This window comes from Pelobates fuscus, chromosome 8, assembly GCF_036172605.1.
Source record: "Pelobates fuscus isolate aPelFus1 chromosome 8, aPelFus1.pri, whole genome shotgun sequence".
Lineage (NCBI taxonomy): Eukaryota > Metazoa > Chordata > Amphibia > Anura > Pelobatidae > Pelobates > Pelobates fuscus.
In genome coordinates, this window is record NC_086324.1 from 77,669,070 (window position 1) to 77,692,025 (window position 22,956).

The 22,956-nt window shown below is 39.2% G+C and overlaps 1 protein-coding gene across 1 annotated transcript in view; it reads right to left on the reverse strand.

Annotated features, from left to right (window-relative positions):
* The window catches only part of KLF7 (KLF transcription factor 7), a 129,115-nt gene extending 109,005 nt beyond the window's left edge, over window positions 1-20,110 (reverse strand). The window contains exon 1 of the mRNA XM_063430091.1: window positions 19,609-20,110. Within this exon, the coding sequence (XP_063286161.1) occupies window positions 19,609-19,710 (102 nt within the window). The 5' untranslated portion in view covers window positions 19,711-20,110. The remainder of the gene's footprint in view (window positions 1-19,608) is intronic.
* Window positions 20,111-22,956: the final 2,846 nt, after the last annotated feature.

The following is a 22,956-nucleotide window of genomic DNA, read 5'->3' on the forward strand; positions in this document are numbered from 1 at the left end:
GCTTTGCTAAATTGTAGAGTTACTTCCAGGAAGTGCTGATGACATTAAATGAAATTCCTGATGCAACTTTAAAAAGTAAATTGCTCAGTGAGATCGAGACCATGCATTTCTTAAAAAGCTTGGATTAAAAAAAATAATAAAATAAAATCCATATAGAGAACACCTAATCACCAGGGATGGAGACACAATTAACTCTACAATTAGTCAACAAAATTCACTGCACGTCAACAGTCAGACATTTTATTACCAAATATAATGTAAAAACAGCTGGCACAAGATGGCCAACAGTTGTCCAACTATTTTCATAAACCAACTCTTATGATCTGTAGCCATTCTGGTCTCCTCTGGGTCTGGGGAAGCATGTGAGTGGTAGATGAGCAGTTAGAGAGCTGCTGGTCACTTAACCCCTTAAGGACACATGACATGTCTGACTTGTCATGATTCCCTTTTATTCCAGAAGTTTGGTCCTTAAGGGGTTGAAGAAGGAGCGAAATTTCAAGATTAAAAAGGTAAAAGTGTACTTCTGAATTCGTGAATACATATGCATGCTCACATCATCACGTGATTAGACTTCATTTTATAAGCCTTTTTTTTGTTATATAGAATGTTTGCTACATGTTACAAGCCAAAGATGTATGAACACAAATATACTAAATATATTAACGTTTTGCTAAATCAAACGGTCTTAAACCCATATGACATTGCTCATTTAATGAAGCACACTTCAGCTATTTGCCGAATATAAAAAAAAATCAAATATTCAGTGAGATTCTTTGGAACACTATCTAATTCAGTAAATGTAGCTTCTGTATCCAATCTAAAGCGGTTACAGCTTTTTGTTTATATTTTGGAATATCCTATTCTTTTTTTGAAATAATTCAGAAGCACTTGAGATGGATGGCTTTTTACTGAAATTTTGTAATTACTGAAGACTTATTTCTTAATATTCTTCCCCAAATGAACGACACATTGTGAGGAAAATGAGAATGGGTTTGAGAAAATGATGTTAATTGCATTAAAACCCTTTAGGGAACCGGAATTCTCAGTCTACAAGATAAGCACTGGCAACGTTGCTTGTTTGAGCCAAGGGCCCTGGCAAAGTTACTAGGCCTCAGGCCTGATGTCGCGTCTGTTACACTGTGAAAGCCATTATAGTTATCTTTTTTCTTAATTTTAAATAAAAGCAACAAGGTAACTTGTCTCATACATCAGGAGAACCATACATTCCATTTTTATATTTCACAAAACAGCCTGTCCTTAAGAATAAGTGGCTATTGTTTACAGTCTCACCAACAGCGTGTGGTATAACTATTTAGTTAGCAAAACCTTTACTTGTGAACACTAACTGAACTAAATGAAGAATTATGAGAATGTCAATAACCCTATCTAAACCAAAAATAAACCATGGTAGCAATCACAATGTCAATAATGACCAGATTGGAAATCTAGAGACCAGAGAGAATGTCCAATATATTGCTTGTCCCATTTTGTCAGAACTACCATAAGGGTTATATGACATTGGGAGTCCAATTATCCAGGTCCAAGATGGAGTCGGAGAGGAAAAGATCAGTTTATATAGTGGAACATGCTGCACACTACCCTCTCACTGGAGTCTTAGTACAGCCTAGTCAACACCAGCATCAGACAACACACAGTTAATCTCTTCAACCAGTCTGGTTCCACCGCCACCAAAACAGCAAAGGATCAGTGAGTGTACATTTTATACACACAAAACGCACACACACACACACACACACACACCCACACACTAACAAATAATAATCACTACAGTGCATTGCAGTTGATATGATGCCAGCAGTTTCTTGGCACTATCCAGTTGTAGACTGTCAAGTCATTATAAGTTACAGGTTTAATAGTAGTTTGGCTCTGCTTGTTGCCCACACTGCTTCCACTTGCAGCTGAAATAGTTAAAATTGAAGTTCATCCACATTATCATACCAACGTTATACCAAGTTTAAATATTATCGGCTGATGCCTCTGAGCCAATTAATAATGTTCAATCTGTGTCTCACTTCTCAGAACCTTAAAATAACACGGGATAGATAGATAGATAGATAATATATGAAAATATCACATCTGCTTTACAAACAAGGTAGATATTAATTTATTTTATGTCACATTCTGCCTGGTAAAGGAAAAATATATAAATAAATCTTAACACAGTAGGTGGATATATTAGGCTGTGCAATAACTACAGTAAAAGGGAAATGCAATAATAAAATAATGACTTCCTTTCTTACTGCGGGGGGGGGGGGGGGGGTGATGTACAGGAGGTTTCTTTAAATTCAATTTGCATTTGAAAAGGATGCTGGATTTCAGCTGTATCAGTCAAACAAAGGCATGATGGGCAAGATTAGATAAAATAATTTTCAAGGTCATACAATGGGTAAAATAAAAAAATAAATAAAAAAAAAACACAACTAAACACACAAATTCAAGTATATGTTTTGGAGTTTTCATCTTTTCTGTAGTCTATGGAAAGGTATTTGTGAAATCCTCTTACATTTTCAACTGGGGGAAAAGAAATGTAAAACTAAAATCATAAGCAGTTGAAATGATTTATTCTGCTTTTAGCAAACCTTTAAATGGCATCCAGTTTTAGAAAAGAATTTGTGATCTGCGTGCATTTGTACAGACAGTGCGCAATGAACAATCTTGCACTTTGCATATTATACATTTTTGTTGACCATCTTATTTAGGAAAGCGCAAAAATTAGATCAAAACATCTTCGGAATTATTTCATTAGCAACAAGGAAGAGTATAACACAGTTTAACAAGTACTCAGCTTCATTATATATGTAGCGGACCACCTGGTAACCAGACTGGTTACCTCCGCTAATTCCCCTTCCTTCAGCCGGTCATGAACAATTTAAAATACAAAGAGACCCATTTTCCCCCAGTAACCGGACGAGACACAGTTCTGGAGGTACAACTCTGACAATCTTTATTATAAACAGGCTACTTTTATGCACAGACCCCAACAGGGGGTCTCCAATCATTCCGTACAAATTCCTCAGTCCCAGGCTGGCGGGGGATGGCTTACAGCAGATAACCATCTTCCGCTCTGGGAGATACCAACTGGACAATAGTTACACATATTAAAAAACATAGTACATACAGGGGGGACACTTAAGGGCTCGGCACCCCGGGAAAGGAAGGGGTCACACATATCAGACACATATCACTGGATAGACCCGGGTCTCCTCTGAGATTCCTACAAATAGCAGGGCTATCGGATGTACAGAATCCGAGAAATCATTGTCTAAAGTCTGGGGCTCGAGGCTCTGTACATCCCCGAAATTAGTTCCAGGGAGTTGCTTGGTTTAGTCTGGTGAATTCAAACTTCGCGCCCAAGCCAAGCAACAACCAATCAGCTTAAAGGGTGCAAACCAAATCGCGCCAATCAGCGCTCGTGAGGAGAGGGGTTTCGCCTCCCAATCAGACGAAAGGGCGCAAAACCCCATTTGGAAGGCTCCTTCTCGGACTGGTGGCCTGCGCACTGCAGCGACCAATCAGCGCTCCCTCGGGTCTACCAATCAGGAGAATGGCGCAAACCCATTGGTCGTCACGGACTTCCAGGCGGCCAGCGGGGACTCTGCGGCTGCGAAGCAGACTCACAGCCCCACAGTCCCCGCTGGGGCTCACGCCTCTTCCCGGCGGCTACCTCCACTGAGGAACAGTGGAACAGTGATTATGGCTCCTTTAGGAGTAGGTTAAGGTGATCCGGACCACCAATACCCCAGAAGATATTCCCACCAACATCAGGGACCTGTCCCTGGAGTCCCAGTGTGAAGCCCCCCACAAGGGAAGCGTTGCTCTTTGGGATCTGAACGCTCCCCCTGGTGGTCACCCAGGGGAATGCTCCCCCTGGGGGCCACCCAGGGGAGCGCTCATTAATTACGTCCTTTGCGGTTTCACACCTATGTTGCAAGTGTGGACGTTCTGATTAATTGGTGGAAACCTTCTAATGGGGCACAGGGGTGGTCCTCGTTCTGTAAGCGCACAGGCTCTGCTGGAGTGCCCCCGCGCAGTCAAAAGGCATATTACACACTTGGAATAAAACTACATGGGGGAAAACACATTTAAAAAAAAAATTGCAATAATTACACTTGCAGAGTTAAGGGTAATGGGAGTTGGCACCCAGACCACTTCAATGAGCTGAAGTGGTCTGGGTGCCTACAGTGTCCCTTTAATTTGATAATAGATATGTTTTGTCTTGCTCGTTTAAGGCATAGTCTATGCATCAAAATCACTTCACCATCATGAAGTAATGCCGGGGCATAGATGCCTCTGAAGTCTGGGTGATTCTGAGAAACTGCACAATTAGGACACCTACTACTGGCTGTCAGACAATCAGTCACGAGAGGTGCGGACCGATATAGATTCGTTATTGAATTCATTTGAGGTTTGGCATCAAAATGTAAAATCGGTTTTAATGCTTCTCATAGAAAATCATTCAACTGGCCGACGATCGATGCGCATGCGTCCTTAATGTTTTCCTAAAAGAAGCATCTGATTTCGACAAAGATCACCAATCTTGATGGTCTCACAGTAGGATGATCAGACTAGAATGAATAATCAGTCTAGAGACTGGATTACAGGTATAGGACATTATAACAAAAAAAACAGTTTTTTTACAAAATCTTTTTGTTTTTATTTTTTCTCACTTGTAGGGGCTATACTTTTAGGTTTAAGACTAAAATGTTTTGAACTGCATATGATCTTAGGTTTTAGAACACCAATATGGTAACTACTCAATTAGCATAAAAAACTGCCATTAAAGAATTGTGTGTCATTTAGCCTCTATTTTAAATTATCTCAAGGGTATTCTCAGCATTAGAAAGCATTTGTCTACTTTTCTAAGTCAATGAAAAGGATGTAGAACATGCAAATGTTAGGGACAAAAGCAAAGAAAATGAAACGTCAGATACAGCTCAGTAAGATGAATTAGTCTGTGGCATTGATTTCAAATAACTTACCTTTATCATTATTGCCCAATTAAAATAAGCTGGACAAGGCTACCTAGAAAAAAAGAGTCTTTAGCAAATTTAGGGTTTAAATTTATAATAAAAATCCATGTTAATTAAACCAATGGAAGGACAAACTCTAAGATCCATGTTACTTCCAGAAGGCCTTCCCCATAAAAAATGCATTTGCTAATGGTCTGTGCGCCTTTACTAGATAATAAAGAACTGCATTTGTAATAGGATGTCTGGGGAAGTGCTTGCAAATGCGGATAAAACACAATTATCTAAAGCTCGCAAAAGTGCAAATGCAACAATGCCAGTGATGCATTGAAGTGATTTCTTTGTGGTTAAGGAAGGCCCCTTTAAATGGAAACAGAGGAAGTGAATTAAAAATGCCTTTATAACAGCTGTTATTAAAGTGTATGTTATGTTTTCATGTACGTATAGTCTACAGATAGAGAAGATTTCAAACTTGTCATCTACAACATTTATGGATATACACCTCCAGCTAGATACAGATTTGATGTATACATTGTGGAATAGCCAGCAATAAAAATGATACACTTACACACAGCTACCCAAAGGCGAGTGCAGAACATTACATTTTGGTGTGAATCTATTGAATAAATTAACACGGCTGTGGTACCTGGATTCTGTGAGCGCGGCTTCTCACACCACTGCTAAACGGTTTAAATCTGTCCAAAAACAATAAACCTAGTTCAGGCTGTGCACCAATATCCTTATTAGCTCAACAACTGCACCCAATCTCTCACAAATAAATCAATAAGATAGAACAGAGAGTGTCTTTAGAATTGTGCAATATCCGAAAAGAATAGGGGAGACCGCATGAGCAGCTATGCTGACCAGCAGTCCCACCGCTTCATTAATAATCTTCACACTACAAGTTAAGCATACACAGAGGGACCACGTATAGTGAATTACTATGAAAAGTGTATACAAACATGAAATGCACTCAATCAGGCAGGATAAAGCACTTATGTACTTGCACTTCTGCTTTGAAACTGCTCTGTCACACCAAGGTAAATTCTGTGGTTCACTGCACCAATACAAAATCTACCTGGCACCAGCATCCAGCAAATGCTTACATACACTATAATCTAACAACATGGGAAACTAGTACAACTCCTCCCTTACTATATACTTCACAGGAGGCTCAAACTGCTAAATGGTTTGCATATTATTTAATAGAGATTCTTGGTCTTAACCCAGCATTCTTTGTGGACGTGGCAGAAATGGAGCTATGCGTCCGCCTCTCACCATGCTAATTCATACCAGGTATTGTGGCAGCGAATGGCTAAGAGCAATAAATAATAATCCTAGGGCATCACAGTGCAGGGTAAGAGTGTTCAGGTAACATTCACCCTCTGGTCTGAAGTGAAAAGGAACATAGCATCGCTTCTACCAGTTTGTTATTGGAGGCCAGGCATGAAGAATCTCTGTTAAACAGTGAGAATATATTTAGAAGTGATGATTGACAAGACCCTACAAACCCCTGGTAAGCTGAAAAACTAGTTGACTACATACATAAGGAGGTGCCAGAGAACTCCTGGCACCATAACCACTACAGCATGCTTAGAGTGATCATTTAAGTATACGTATACCATACACACACTTAAGGGAACATTCCACTGCCCAAGTGGGCAAAAAAATAGATATCACTATTTAATAGTTATACCTCAATGAAGAAACAAATTATTTTTTCATGCAAGTATTCACTGGACGTATATCTTAAAAGAGCTTCCAAAGGCCGTAGCAAGCCCTGCCCTTTTAACCCAGGACAGACCAAGTCTTTTCACGGTGAAGTAGAGCCGTTTGATTAAGTCGGTGAAGTGTTTCATTATTTATAAAAATGGCTATTTTTTTTTTTATATAGAAATTGCACTTTTATAAGCTTTCAATATAATGAGATCCTCTCTGCACTTTAAGCACTTCAGCAAGATTGAGTGCTTTATGGATGTAAAGTGGTCCTTTAAATGTATGCATGTGCTAGCAATTAGCACAATGTATAGAAGGAATATTATCTGGTAGATCACCCTGTGGTTTTATATTAAATTGTACTGAAAATTAAAAACAAATTGATGTGCATGTGCATGTTGCAAAATAATCATATCATAGGTTTATATTCTAATTTCTACTGGTAAAATGGCTCCCCATAGTTGCAATCAGACTTACATTCATTTTCTTACATTGTCAAAATGTATTCTTCACAAATACAGTTGATTGATAGATTTACAGCTTCCAATATACGGTCAGCAGTCAATGTTTTTGCCAGTCCTTCACCTAAAGTAGAAAACACTTGCCCTTAGAGATATCCTACATCTATGCCCTCATCTCACAAACAAACACACCTCTATATTTCTCTCAGAAGTGTTATATGGTCAGCTCATCTATACCAAGATCCATGAACGTTCATAAGTAATGACACTATTTAACAATATACATGTCACATGATCATCATCCAATGTCTATATTTGAAAATGTATGCAAAAACAATTCCCAAAATGCAGAATACAGGATATATTCTACACAAAAGTGTAATAGATACAGACTGTACCAAGGCCTAATTAAAGTCTCAAGATGAAAATTGGATTTTGCCAGTGCTGCCTTTTCAATGAAGTGGGGAGATACTGTACAGCAGAGAACACACTTTCTCACATATTGTAGTCGTGTGGGTTAATATCCTGATTAAAGAGGAACTGTCACTTCTCTAGAATTTACACCATAGAATAAAAACATTGAAAAATCACCTATAACGCAAGTGAACCTTATTTTCATGAGACACTCCAGTTCCTTTAAAATTTATATTACAGATTTAGCAGAGGACATCATAATCCAGTTCAGACAAGGAAAAGCCTGATAAAACTTTGCCAAGATAAGAGAAAAAGAAATATTGTTTAATTTGCCCTCTTGCCTGTATGCTTTCTCTGTGCGGAGTCTCAGTTGGGTGCAAAAAGACAGAGATTTTAACAATGACCCGGGAGCCAAGATGGAGGCACCCAGTTGCAGGATAAAGAGGTGTGGATTTCTACATTCACATTGCATTACTCACCTTACAAATGCATATTTCAGACCTATAGTAATAACTAAACCCAGTGTTAAAAATCCTATGAAGGCACTTTAAGACAAAGGAAATGATCAGAAAATTAATTTCCCTTAAATAAACTAGCACACCAGGTACACTACATCCTTATATTTGTGATAGTGCGTGCACGAGAGAGGGAGAGAGAGAGAAAAATAAACGTTACGTGCACTCAGATTAAAGGGTTACTCCAAGCGCCATCACTACTTCATTGATTTGAAATTCTGCAAACACATAGATTAACATCTTAGTTGCCAGAATTGTAACGCCAACTCCAGCAGCTTCATTAGTTCCGTGCTGGTTAAGGTCAGTTCTGTGCCCAACTGGCGACCGATGCCAACATGTACAGCATGATGGTAGCATACAGTCAATGGTGGCCCAGTTTCCTGCCTGTGCCACCCCGGTTATCCCCTCAATCCGTCTTCCCTGACCTTCCTAACCCTCAGGCGAGGGGGAGTGATTGGGTTAGATGAAAATTTTTACTCTGTGATGGTGAGATTTTGGCATATTTATTTTTAAATGGTTACTCTAACCAAAACCCGTTGGAGTAACCTTTAATAAACAAAGCTGAAAATATCCTATATTAATAGATACAAAGAGAGCAACGGTGTGGCACCATCTGGATGGTTTTGATCTGCTGCAGTTCTTTACCAATTACATACCTGCAGACAGAACAGTGATTTAATTCAAGAAATGATTGACAGCCTTGCTCTACGTGTTTTGAAAGAAGTTCACTAAAATATCGCAATTAAAGAACGGAGACATAGAAGGCCAAGTGTAAAAAATGTAAATCTTTGTGCATAAATGCCGACAACTGTCAACATTGCTCTACATTTCTCATGGAACCCAGTTTATACCACCTTAGTTAGCCATAAATAATCCTTAGAGCAAGTTTTTCTCAACTGATCAATTATAAATTGATACACACCACAAATTCAAGGTTCCTATAAAAGGGAAACCTTAACATAGAAAATACTTGACAGGGGAGCTTAGGTCCTCCAAAAAAGGGGAGTAATTGATTCAGATCATACTAAAAGTAAAAAAATTACAGACACTTCTCAACTACCTGGATCCTGTAATACGGATTTCTGACATTTCAATGTAAAGCATATTTTCTCCATTTGTAGAATGTCCAATTTGTTGTCTCAATAATATGAAATGTCATGTTCTAGAGATCTAGGATTTTTATTTTGCTTGTATAGCTTTACAGAACATCTTAATAAATTATGTTTCATTTTCAGAATTAAAATCTCAAATGGACATATTGGATGAATGGAAATATATAAAGAAGAAACTCGAACAAATAAATTGTTGGGTTCATTATTTAAAAAAAAGTCGAAGAAAATATTGAAAATATAAATCTAAGTAATTGGTACAGTCGTGGATTACATAATATGAAGGATATCACTACTGTGAATAAGGTCAAATCGTTTTCTACTTTTGTTTCGGGAAAAAAAAAAAAAAAATATATATATATATATTCCAGGGAGAGAATTATTTAATTATTTTAATTATTTAAGAATAAGTGGTCTAATTTATAAGTATTTTCCAAGTAGTATTTCAGAGGCAGTGGAATACCTAGAATTGCTATATAATCAATCTAATTTTAAAGGCTATATCTCAAAATAAGTGAAAATATTATATAAAAAAAAAAGTGTGATGGCAATAATTGTATTTCAAGAAGAAAATGGGAGCGAGATCTAGGTAAGAACTGCACTACCATAAGTGGACGGCCTCTCTAGTATTAACCTATATACATAATCATGCTCTGAATTTGAGAGAGGTACAATATAAAATACACAATAGACTGTATTGGGTACCAAGTACATTAGCTAAATAAAGAATTGTGTAAGTCCAGATACAAAGTGTTGGAGATGTGGTTTGAATATAGGTAATTTTTTCCATACATGGTGGACTTGTCAATTGATTATTTCTTTTTTGGGAAGAGGCCTTTTTGTTTATAAAATTTTTTATGTGACATGAAGATAGACGGATCTCCAGAGGTAGCGTTGCTACACTTCAATCTTAATACAGCGCATAAAGATTCTCTCCCTATAGTCCTTCACATCCTTACAGCAGCCAAAATGAATAATTGCTAGGAAATGGGAAACCTGCTAGTTTACTTCGATGTGACGGACTATATGAACAGATTATCTGGTAATGCAAAATGGAGTTAGGATGTGCAAGAACAGACAGTTGTAACTCAAACCTGGTTAGAATGTGAATATACTGGATTAAAAGGCTAGACCCCCTAAATGCGCATATATTGTTATAAGAAACAAGTATTTTTAGTGGAAAGGAAAGTGCTCCTACCTTTATCTCTCAGTGATGCTTATTTATATTCTTGTCTGTATATTTATGATGTTAATGCTGTAGATGTATTACAGTAATTATAAGCTTTTATTAGAATATTGTTATGTCATGTATGTAATATCATTTGAAATAAAGAAAAATATATTAACAAAAAAACAAAAAAAAAGTCCAATCCTATGGTCCTCGTAGATGAGCATTGGGATAAAAAAACAAAACACATGTGCGGCCGCACTGCGCTCCTATTGGAGGTTAGCTGTGGGATCAGAGTTTGACTTGTTTCTCAAAGGAAGTGCCTCTAGTGGCGGTCAAGAAGACATCCACTGAAGGCATATTTAAAATGTAAGAACAGCGCTTCTTTATATTACAGGATTAAAACTAAAGGACCACAGCACCCAGACCACGTCATTGAGATGTGGTAGTCATTTAAAAAATATATATATTTATACATTGTGTGTGTGAAGTGGGTTCTCTTTTTTTAAATTTTACAAAAGTGCAGATTTTTCTAGAAATTGGCACTTTTATAAATCAATCTTGTTACACCCCCCACCCCGGCTGTCAATCAGACAACCAGTCCTGTTACTTCAGTTGTGCTGAACTTAAAGGACCACTATAGTGCCAGGAAAACATATTCGTTTTCCTGGCACTATAGTGCCCTGAGGGTGCCCCCACCCTCAGGGACCCCCTCCCGCCGGGCTCTGGGATGAGGAAAGGGTTAAAACTTACCTTTATTCCAGCGCCGGGTGGGGAGCTCTCCTCCTCCTCTCCGATCCTCCCTTTCGGCTGAATGCGCGGAAAGAGCTGCGCACGCATTCAGCCGGTCGCATAGGAAAGCATTCACAATGCTTTCCTATGGACGCTTGCATGCTCTCACTGTGATTTTCACAGTGAGAATCACGCAAGCGCCTCTAGCGGCTGTCAGTGAGACAGCCACTAGAGGATTTGGAGGCTGGATTAACCCCAATATAAACATTTTATAAAAAAAAAAAGGGTTAATCCTAAAGGGACCTGGCACCCAGACCACTTTATTAAGCTGAAGTGGTCTGGCTGCCTAGAGTTGACCTTTAAGAGGCAGGTAACAGTCCAGAGAACCTGCCTTGGAAATACTTCTTATTGAACAGCATTGGGAAGTCTGTGCTTGCAATCACTTCAGAATTATTATTTTTTTTAATGTAGAATTATATGTATGCTTTCAATAAGATATATCAACTAAACGTGAATTTCTCTTTTATTTGGGCAGTGGAGTGTCCCTTTAAAAAGTAATTTAAAAAAATAAATAAATTTGAATGTGCGCATTTACTCAAAAAAACTACAAATAACAGAACTCTAACCCAACATATTAGAACAAAATTAAGCAAAAAAAAGAAAAATTACACACAAAACAAACAATTATGCGGTTTGAAAAAACAAAAGCTAAATGACACACCTCTCCACTGAAAGACTTACTGGCAAGAGGTTGTAAAATTATTGAAAAACTGCAAAAAGGTCTCAAAGGATCTCACGCGACACTTTTTTGAAATAATCATTAGTAAGTCAAAGCGGATAATTCACTTGCCATGGTCACCAGTGACCGATAGATAATCAATGTACTACATATCGTAGTAGTAAAATTATGATCTCCGATGCGGATTGTTTCCTTTCTGGCCTCTGTGTATATAAGCGTTGACTGTGTGGAAGCATAACCTTTGTTAAAATAATCTTCCACTGCCTTTCTATTCATTTTTCTCTATTTAGACTTTTACTTTCACTTTGCCATTTTTGAAGCATTAAACATTTTGCCATTTGAAATATTATTACATTTAAAAGGCTATTATTATGACCATTTACTGTATCAAGTTCTGTGAAAATCTCTGGCACCAGACAAGTAGTTAAAGGGCTTTACAATTTCTATTTGAAATAAGAGGCCAACCAAAACATCAATTTGGGAAGGGCCCTGAGTCAAAAGGAAAATAGTGTATTTCTTATAATGGCATAATCTCAAATCAAAAACATGAACTCTAAGAACTAGATTTCCCATCTGACCAATGTCTAATAGGACACAGACAACTTAAGTGTGGGAACAGTCTACAGCATAATAAACAAGACATTATGACAAAATGTAATGCCACCAGCCATTGAACCTGCACGGTGTGCATGTCCCACTGATTCTTTGCATGAGCTCTCGCCCTGGTCATCACACAGAAAGACCAAGGACTTGTCTCCCCAGTAAGTTTAACTGTAGGTATCTGTGTGACATTTTTGATGGCAAGGTTCTCCAGTGCGGAGACAAAAAATAAAAAATAAATGCCCACAAAACAACAAATGTACAGTAATAAAGAACAGTAAACGAGAGAGGTGGGACTGTTGGTGTAGAATCTTCGTTCTTGATTTCCCCTGATGACAAACGGGTAAGGCTTTAAGGCCAAGCACTTTTTAAATCAAAACGGTCAATATTTGTAAATATTACCGCACTTTTACCCTTGGACCAATTTACCCTTTCCCTAATTGGTCCAGTGCTACTTTTGGAATGTCCAACATGACTTTGAATATTTTTTTTATTGGCACATGTTAAACAATCTTGTAAATTATAAATTAAATTAGAGTACAAATCACTTCTCTCTAATCAGGGAAAAGTAACACACACCTTTTTTGGATAATATGGGTATATGAATGTAGGGGGGGGAAAAAAAGAAAAGAAAAAAAAGACAATAACTGATATTAAACATGAATAGCAGGAATGGAAATGTGTCTGTTAGTATATAACTGTAGAATTTCACGGAGAGGGGCAAGGCACTAGATTGATTAAAAACAATAAAGTATACACATTGTTTCTGCAGCTGCTAAACAACAATTTCTGTTCCCACTTAAAGAAGCTCTGTCACTCAGAAAACATTTTCTCAGCATTTCATGAAGAGAACATGAAATGTTCATAAAGACGGTGTTTCAGTTGCAATTTCCATCAAAAGTTATCAAAAGACAAAGCAGGGGCTACTTTGTCTTATGGTTATCCTCCTCTTGACAAAAGGCAGAGTTTTGTCACTTCCCCCTCGCACTGAAGTGGGCTCATGGTGGATGAAGCACCAGAAGCTGATGATTGAAGATGGCGGCGTCTATGGGGAGAGACCATCAGGCAAGTATAGCTCTGCTGTACAGCACACCAGAAGGCGAGAGAGATGATTTAATGCATTATTCAGGATGCAGAGCTGTATGTGCATATGTGAGCATATATGCTTGCATGTGGTTATGGATTTAAATTAACGCTAAAACACTAATGTTACGTCACACTGATTATCCTTCTATATAAAAACACAATTCTAAACATGTTTAACAAATGTTTGCAATGTGTAGGAGCCAGACATAATGGGGAAGCTTGTGTTTTTTTTTTCCCACCATTAGATCAAGTAGTAGAGGTGTCAGGGGGTCAACACAACTTTATAGATTAGAGTAAACTCATTACTCAATATTAACAGTGGTGAGAGAACCCTTAATAAACAAATATTTAATTCAAGCCACACTAGGATTTCCATTTTCCTTGTGGTTACTACTAAACTGCTTTTTCAGCTTCTTGATGATTGTTGAATAAAACACATATCTGTCTCCCTAATCAGAATTATGTTGATAGTGTGATAGTGAATTGGGCCAACACTGACATTGTACCATAGGACTTAAAAGAGGAACTATCCCTTCTCTTGAAAGGTTACTCCAAGCATCATAACCACTGCATCCCAACTGTAGTTGCTATAATTACAGGAGTACCCCGGTGCTGTTCCCTAGTAATGGAGCAAACCATTTTGCAAGAGTTTGCCCTCTTGCCTGGATCCTGCCAGGAACGTAGTCTCCCCTGGTGCTGTGTGACACAAATCTAGCTATTGGTTGAGACCCTCAGCTGAGCGCACTCAGCAGATGAATAACCAAAGAATATGCACAGAATTCATGACAGGCGCACAGTCTGATTTACTGGCATATATACTAACCTTAACCCAAACCCCATTAAGAAACGGACACAGGTTATAATATTAGAAATATTAGTCCACAGCTTTATTAATTAAGTAATAACAAATAGGGTTATTGCCAACAAATGTTATTAAAGTCATCATCCCCCCCCCCCCCCCCCCCATATACATAACATACCCCTGGCAATGACCCCACAATAATAACAATTAACATATTAACACAGAAACTGGCCGTCCAATATGACCACATTTCCACCAGATTAATTGTAGGGGTGTACCAAGACATGGCTACACCCCCAGGTTCTGAGCCACTGACAGGCTCGAGCCTACCAACCACATGTAACACTGCCTAATCAACACTAAACCTCAGGATGCCCACTTCCTCCTCCATCTAACTCCTGATTTAACCAGGCCATTCCCCGCCGCTGTGAAAAAACTAGAAAATGTTATAACCTAGCCAATTAGAGACAACTGACAGGTAAGTTTAGTTAAGATGGCTACTTCATAAGATGGCCGGTATAAATACTCCCGTTGTAGCTCCGCCTAACCCAGCTTATTAACGGTCACTCAACTTCCTTTGGCTGTTATGCCTACCTCCTGGCTCTGTCAAGGCCCACTCCCCTAGCTGTGCTGATCCATGGGCTACATAAAGCACAATTAATTACCTCTGTATCACTTGGGAGTGTGGATAATATCACACCATGATGCCCCAGTCATATTCACAGATGCTTGGAAATCTACATGGTCAGTGCTGTACGAGCACTTAGGGGCCTGGGAATTTCTTCCATATTGCCGGAAATGGGCATGCACCCTCATGATGAACATGTGCATGGCATTGTGGAAATTAAGCAAATAGGCCTGCATGTTCTAGCTATGCCAGGACATTTTGGCACAAGATGCAAATACAGATTTTATCAAAAATAATTTTAAAACCAGTTAGCTATAGGGTTGTGCCAAAAATCAGACAATACACTGTTTGTTTATGTACTAACAGAAATTTGAAAAAGACAAGCTTTCAGAAGATCCTCCCTCTCTCAAATATAATGGATTTTTGTTTTACGTAGTGGTTTTGTTTTTGGTAGTAGTACAGTTCTACAGGTATATTATCTATACTTGTGTAATGACAAAACAGTCTGCAATTCTAACTAATCTACATGAAAACCAATATAAGTCATCATTTGTCAAATAGCATCACACATTTTGGCATTCATTGTTTTAGCAAGGTTCTTCATGGCTAGAATCACTGGCTGAAATAAAGGAAGTGGATGCTCTATTGTATACGATGAAGAAATGCATATACTGGTAAATGGAGCAAAGCAATTAAAAGCTTTCTTTGCCTACCTCTTCCCATCTGTGTGAATAATTTTTAAGACAGGTTTATGATGAAAATGTCAGAGCACCTGCTGCACAGATTTCACAAATCTGCTTCATTGAAGCGGCTCACAAATAATTCATATACATAACATTAAATTAAATCTGTAAGACACTTCAAACAATTACCAGTATTTTAAGACTTATTTTATAATAAATAGGTAGATCCCCCCCGCCCCCCTTCCCGTAGGCCTTCCTGTGCTTTGTGACATCACCACCTTGCCCATATCCCAGAACAAAACACTCAATTGGCTGCCTATTTCGACGCAACTGCGATCAGCAATTTTCTCTCAAGAGGGAAAATATCCATCAAAAACGATCAGTTTGTCTTTTGGCTTTAAAAAAAATATAAAAAAATTGGTATTTTATTAACATATCTAGGTTAGCTGATCATATAACCAAAATGATGTATCAAGTATTCTTGTGCACATATCTATTAAATGTAAAAACCAAGACAAAACAAAAAACTACCTACTATGACAGATGATTGGTTTAGTGGATGAGCACTAGTAATTATCAAGAGTTATTCCACTATAGAAAATGTATCACATGATCATTAACACATACCAATAGTATCAGCTAAACATACACTGAAACAAAACCTTAATATTTATAATCAAAGTACGGTAATCATTTTTTGGGATAGCACAATTCAAATACATCACAATACCATGCATATTTGTATTTGCAGTGATGGCTATCATGTGGAATTCCAGCTATGGTGAACCATACTTCTCAAAAAGCTCAGCCAGCCAAAAGGTATCAGTCGCTGAGCTAAAAATCCTGAAACCGCATGTCTGTTCTCAGATTGCATGGAACAGACAAGCACAATTACTGCATATAGTAAATATCACATTGGATACATGCTGAGCATCAGATGCTAGAACTGACATTTGGATATACACTATGCTCATCATGGATTCCTAGAACTTAATCTCTTTAATGACTTTCATGCAAAAAGCATATTTTCCCATCATCTTCTTCTTTGTACAATTTTATGAGAAAAAAAAAAGTCAAATGGCTATAGAATGCGTCACTGACTACCTAGACGATACACAGACTTGAAAAAAATCTAATGGTTTTGCAACTGATTTAATGCTGAATTATTAAACATTAGGGCAATATGCTTTTGGTCCTTGTTTGAATTATTCATATTGGAGCTTTGAAATTAAATGGAGGACATTTCCCCCCCCCCCCCCTCGGATATAAATCCCATTTTGCTTTACAAAAAGTATAACTTCAACTGTATGGATGCATAGCTGTGATCTATTCAAAAAGAGATTATAAAACATTAGCAGTATGCAATCTCACACCTCCCCCATATCTCTGGAACAAAATCAATGAATCCATTTAGGACAAAAAAAAAAAAAAAAGACAATCCACCCACACGTGGTAGAGCAATTTGAAATTCTAAATATACATATTCTTAGAAAATATATGCATTGTAAATGTCAATTGAAAGCTTCAAACAAAATTTAAAATATCATTAAAAATATGTTATCTGGCCAGAACGAAACTAGCCATTGACTTGGTTACACAATAAATACTGATAAAAGCCAGAACCAGCAAGATGGTTAGTGGTAGCAACATGTACTCAAATCTTGTTGCTGGTTTTCGGAATTCAAAGAATTTCATTTATTTTCTGAATATAAATTCAGACGTCAATAGGAAACGCCATTTAAAAAATATATATATTCAAAACTAAAACCATGGCCTTTTTTTCAAATAACATTGACCTTAACGAAGTAGTATGGATACATATAATGAGCATATTAACCCATACATTCCCAAGAGCTTACATTTCCATCTTTAAAAAAACATGGGTTTTGCTTTTTTCTCAGCTACCGTATCTGCAAGTTCCACTTTTATGGAAAAAGTAGATTGAAGCAACCTTACGGATTACACAGAAATGAAAGTAAAATGTTTGTATGTCACTGAAAAAAAAAACAAAAAAAAAAAACACATTGCGTTTTAGTTTTATTCTGAAGGCTGCTATCCATGTTGTGCAAACCATCGCAGCGTTTCAAAATTAACCATTTTCTTACTTCACGCTTTTTACCCCCCAATCAAGGGACCAATAGATGATCTCACACAGGCTTATACTACCACTTTTATTATGACTCTTAAAACTTAAATGGGATTCTCACTGTACTTTGATCTATTGTTCTAAAGTGCAACTGCTGTTATGGTTTCCTACTGGAGTAAGGCAACAGCTGCAGCCAAAGTATCACATACAGTCTGCCTTGGGCATGCTGGCTATGTCAACAGATTATCTTGCATTGAGCTGTCTAGACTGTTATTAATATGCAACTGATTCAAAATACTGGCCTTGTGGGTTGTGTTTTTGGGGGGCCAAGTAGCATAATCTTTTTTAATTATCCTGCTCAATATAAAAAAAAAAAAAAAAATGGCAGCGGATTTAATACCCATCATGCACACAAGAGGAAATAATAGCATGAACGCATCTCAGCGGACACCCATTGAAAGAAAGCAAGTAATGTGCTTATTAAATGTCATATCTGTGTTTTGGAAGGAAGGAGATGCATGCATTAAAGTGACAGTATTAATTATCAAAGCCAGTAGAGAGGTTCTATGAATGAAACAACCAGTCCCTACAACTTGTGTTAGACACAAAATCATCTTCTCTGTTACTGTACACTGAAACACGTTTATAAAAAAAAAAAATAGTCTTTATGGAATTGCCAAGGGTGACAAAACTGGAAATATTTCAAGACACATCAGAATACACAAAATTTTCCAGAGACAATTCTAACATGTTGACTTAACAGAACCAAAAGCAGTTACAGGTTTTGATTTATTATGGTATTCATGTAATTGTACTAATGGAAATCCCCTTTTTTTTTCCCCCCCACAAATGCATTCTAACCCATTATTATAGTGCAGAGTGGGAAGAGATTCACATTTCATCCATCAAGTAAATTATATTTAACCCCTTCAGGGCCAAATGAGATCTCAGGACTGTCACTCGAACAAGGCATGTGCCCAGGTCCAGCACTTAAAGGGTTATAAAATGCACCCTTCATGTCTCCTGCAAGCACTAAGTAGTGTGCTGTATGACAATACTTTAAAACACAACTCTTTTGTTTTATAGTGTAATTGACTTTGCAGCTGCAGTTATTCTGTTACACTGCCTCTCATCAACACATGGAGGAAAAAATACAATTATAACCCTGCAATCTTACAGCATGGCAGCACTCAAAACATACATTGCTTAAAGATTACATTATATATATATATATATATATATATATATATATATATATATATATATTTAGCTTCCTTATTTGCATTGTATACTCAGTCAGGAACCTTGAATGTGACATGCATTACACACTTCCATTTTAATGTAATTTGAATGAAAGAAACATAATCATGAATTAAACTCTGTGTATTTTAAAAAATATATAATTATTATTATATGACTAAGGGTCATGAGATTTCTGATGATGGGGTGAAAACAAGCAGGTCATCGGTAGCCTTTCAGAAAAAAGTCACTGGGTTTTGCTGATTAAGCATGTTGCTTTTACAGAGAGAAAAAAGAAATCTGTCTGCTGAAATGACACAGGCATGAAAGCATATGTACCTATCTTTCACATATAACATAAAACAGAAATTTAAAAACCAAGAATGACAGTTTTATACCATGATTTCTTAATGGGCAACTCTTTCAGTTTACTGAATACAACATGGAATTGCAATCGTATCCACATGTTGTTCATTCTAAAAGCCTAATGCAGTTTCCAAATAGAAGGTGAGGGTTAAGAATTTAGAATGAGCTGCTGATTACTCGGATTCTGCAAGGTACCAGGGAAAGAAAATCAAGGCAATGTGAAAGTGAACGTGTGTATGCAGTTAAAGATTTACAAGATTAATTTAAATCATTCACCTGCTGCCAATTTTCCTCCAAAGACGGCATTGCTGAGAAGTAGCCCGTGTCATGTACAATCTGCAGCTCCTGGAATATGCTATAACTACCCAAAACATCCATGTTTGCAATTGCAAGCTAAGAAAAAAAAATATGTATATTCCTTGATTATAGCGTCCTCCTATAACAAAGATAGATCCAGACAAAAAGTCCTCTCTTTGAAATGTTTTACACAGGGTGATTACACAGTCAATGCAAAGAGCAAGCAGGAGAACTGATCAATCAAACCCCAGCATTTGGAAGAAAAATATATTACATGGGTGATAAATGTATATGGGCAAAAAAAAAAAAAAAAAATAGAATAGAATAAAAAAAATAATAATGAAAAAGTCAACATCCAGAGAGCACTTTAAGGGATGCAAGAAATCCTTTTGCAAAGCTGGTGATCACTCCAGAGCTTGTACCAGGAAGAAAGATGCAAACTCACTGACATTAAATTGCCATCATCTATTTGTATACCAGTGCTGCCTGCTCCTGGATGCAATCTTAGCTCTTTTTTTTTTTAGGAGGAAGGGGAAGAGAAGTGCTTGCATTTTTCACCCCCCCTCTGTTTTTTTTTTTTTTTTTCTCTCTCTCTCTCTCTCTCTCTCTCTCTCGTTTTTTCACTCCCCCCTCCCTTTTTTGCTTCTTAAGAGACTTTCTCTCTCCCTCCTCCTCCTCCTCCAGATCTGGCAGATGAGTTGAGCTCCTCCCTTAGTCCTTTCCCCCTCCTCCTTCTCCACTTCGATGTCCCCTGCCCGCACTGCGCATGCGCAAGGAATTCTTGGAAGAAGCTGTCACTCCGGAGAGCCTTGTGACCATGTTAGGAAAACAAGGGAAGAGAAAGGGGCGGGTTTTAGGCTGGAGGGGTGCTGCAACGTCACTCGCGACCAATCGGAACAGGCAGAGACCGGCTAAGGGCGGGGCTTAGCGAGCTGAGCGTTTTGTGATTGGCTGAGCGAGCCCCTCTGTGCTGCCTTACAAGGCAGTGTAAGGGGAGCTATTTTTGGAGCCCTATATAAGCCGCAGCGTGTCATCGCAGAGCCGCTTGGCCTAGGAAATTGTGCAGAGCTCGGAGTGCGAGAGCATCTCTGTCGACCACTGGCGAACGCATGTGCTGGCTCGGATTCTAAATTTTAAATGGCTGGAGACCTAGCAGGAAACATGTAGTATCCCCTCTGTAGACTACTCACACACTGTGCATGGTGCACTCCGGGGATGGCTGGGCTCATTGACACCAGTGAATGGCTGCTACCAGCCTTTGGCTATTCTGCTCTTGTGGTCTAGCGATGCTTGGCTAAGGATTATGGGAATGGTAGTTCCCAAAAGTTGGGGAACCTATGATTCTAAATCATTGGTGCAGAATGTGAAGTTTCCATAGGGCTTAGTTCACAAACCAGGTATGTTCTCCATGGAGCCGCTGATACACAGCCCAGGGGTACCAAACATTCTCTAGCAGTGATATTCTGTACACATTGTAACGTCTCTAGGATTTAGATAAACCATGTAAATGTATAGTTAAGGTTTTGCTGAACCCCATCTAAAGCAGAAGTGAAAAACATTGTAAAACTAGTAGTTCTGAAGCTGCCTAGGTTTACATCAAGCACCATGAACACTTCAGTGATTTCAAGTGGTCATGGTGCCTGAAGTTTGCATGTGTACAGTTTTGATTTTAAACCCTGCACATATGCAGTTCACCTCTGTCAGCACCATTAGGGTGTCATCAGCCTGCTCTGAACTCCACTAATATCAGTTCTCTGTTAATTGCATTGCACAGAATTGCAGTCTTTGGCTGAAAACAGTCAGCTGACACATTTAACCAGTGAATAGCATAGTTTTCTGCAGAAACCAGGAGAATGTTAAAGGGACACTATAGGCACCCATGTCATTTCTTCTCATTGAACTGGTCTGGGTGCAGTATTCCTGTCCGCAGAGGCGGCTCTCTAATTAGCACTGATGGGGGGCCTTGCAGCCACTTAAATCGCATTGGGGCAGTGTGACATGTCGGGCACTCTGTCTTGACATAGGAGGGGTCACAGCGTTTTGCCCTTTATGCCACCGGGAGCGAGGCCCCTCTACACCGCCTGCCCGGGAGAGAGCCAGGTGCAGAGCTGCAGACTGAGGGATTTCACAATCTCAGCCAATCAGAACGCTCTGACTGGAGATCGTGAGACTTAACACATGGTCTGCAGCTCTACACCCGACAGAGCTGCAGACCAGATAGGGAGACCACCAGGAAATCTGTTTATTGAAAAGGTATTTATCACCCCCTGCCCTATCACAGTCTCTGCTTCCCACCTCCTACCCTGTCAATGCCCTCCTATCACCCCCTACCCTGTCACTCTACCACCCTCTGCCCCCTACCTCTCTGCTCACTGCCCTCCTTCCACCCCCTACCCTGTCACTGCCCTCTAGCACCCACTGCCTTGTCACAGCCCCCTACCATCCTCTGCCCCAGCACCCTCTGCCCCCCTACCACCTCCTGGAGATCTCAATACTTAACACATGGTCTGCAGCTCTGCACCTGACGGAGCTGCTTACAAGATAGGGAGCCCACCAGGAAATCAGTTTATTGTAAAGGTATTTATCATCCCCTGTCACAGTCTCCGCTCCCTATCCTGTAACTGCCCCCCTACCACCTCCTGCCCCAGCCACCCCCTACCCTGTCACTGCCCCATACCACCCTCTGCTCCCTATCTGGTCACTGACTCCTACCACCCTCTGCCCCTACCCTGTCACTACCACCCTCTGCTGCAGCCACCCTCTGCCCCTACCCTGTCACTGCCCCACCAACCCAGCCACTCTATGCCCATGCCCCCTGCCCCAGCCCTCCTACCATCCTCTGCCCCAGCCCTCCTACCATCCTCTGCCCCAGCCCCCCTACCATCCTCTACCCTGTCTCTGCCCTCTTACCACCCTCTGCAACTATCACCCACTGCCCCAGCTCCCCTGACATACATACATACTTGCAGACACATACACACACACATACATACATACATACTTGCAGACACATACATATACACACGTCATTTATCAGCCACCCTCCTCTTACCTTTAAGTTGCAGGAGGGTGGCTGGGGATGATGGGAGCGGATGCCTCTGGTGTCCTCTCCCCCCGTGCGGAGTAAGCTGGGAGGAAGTGACTGGCCGTCCCTTCCTCCCAGCAGCACTTGCAGTGTAGCCTCAATTTTTTTAAAAGGGACCCGGTCGCGCAATTACCTGGCCGCAGTGCTGACCGGGCCCCTGAAGATATAGGGCCCATTGGGTGTCCCTAAATGCTTGGGCCATCTGATGGGCCCTGGTGCAGATGCACCTGTGGCAGTTTCGC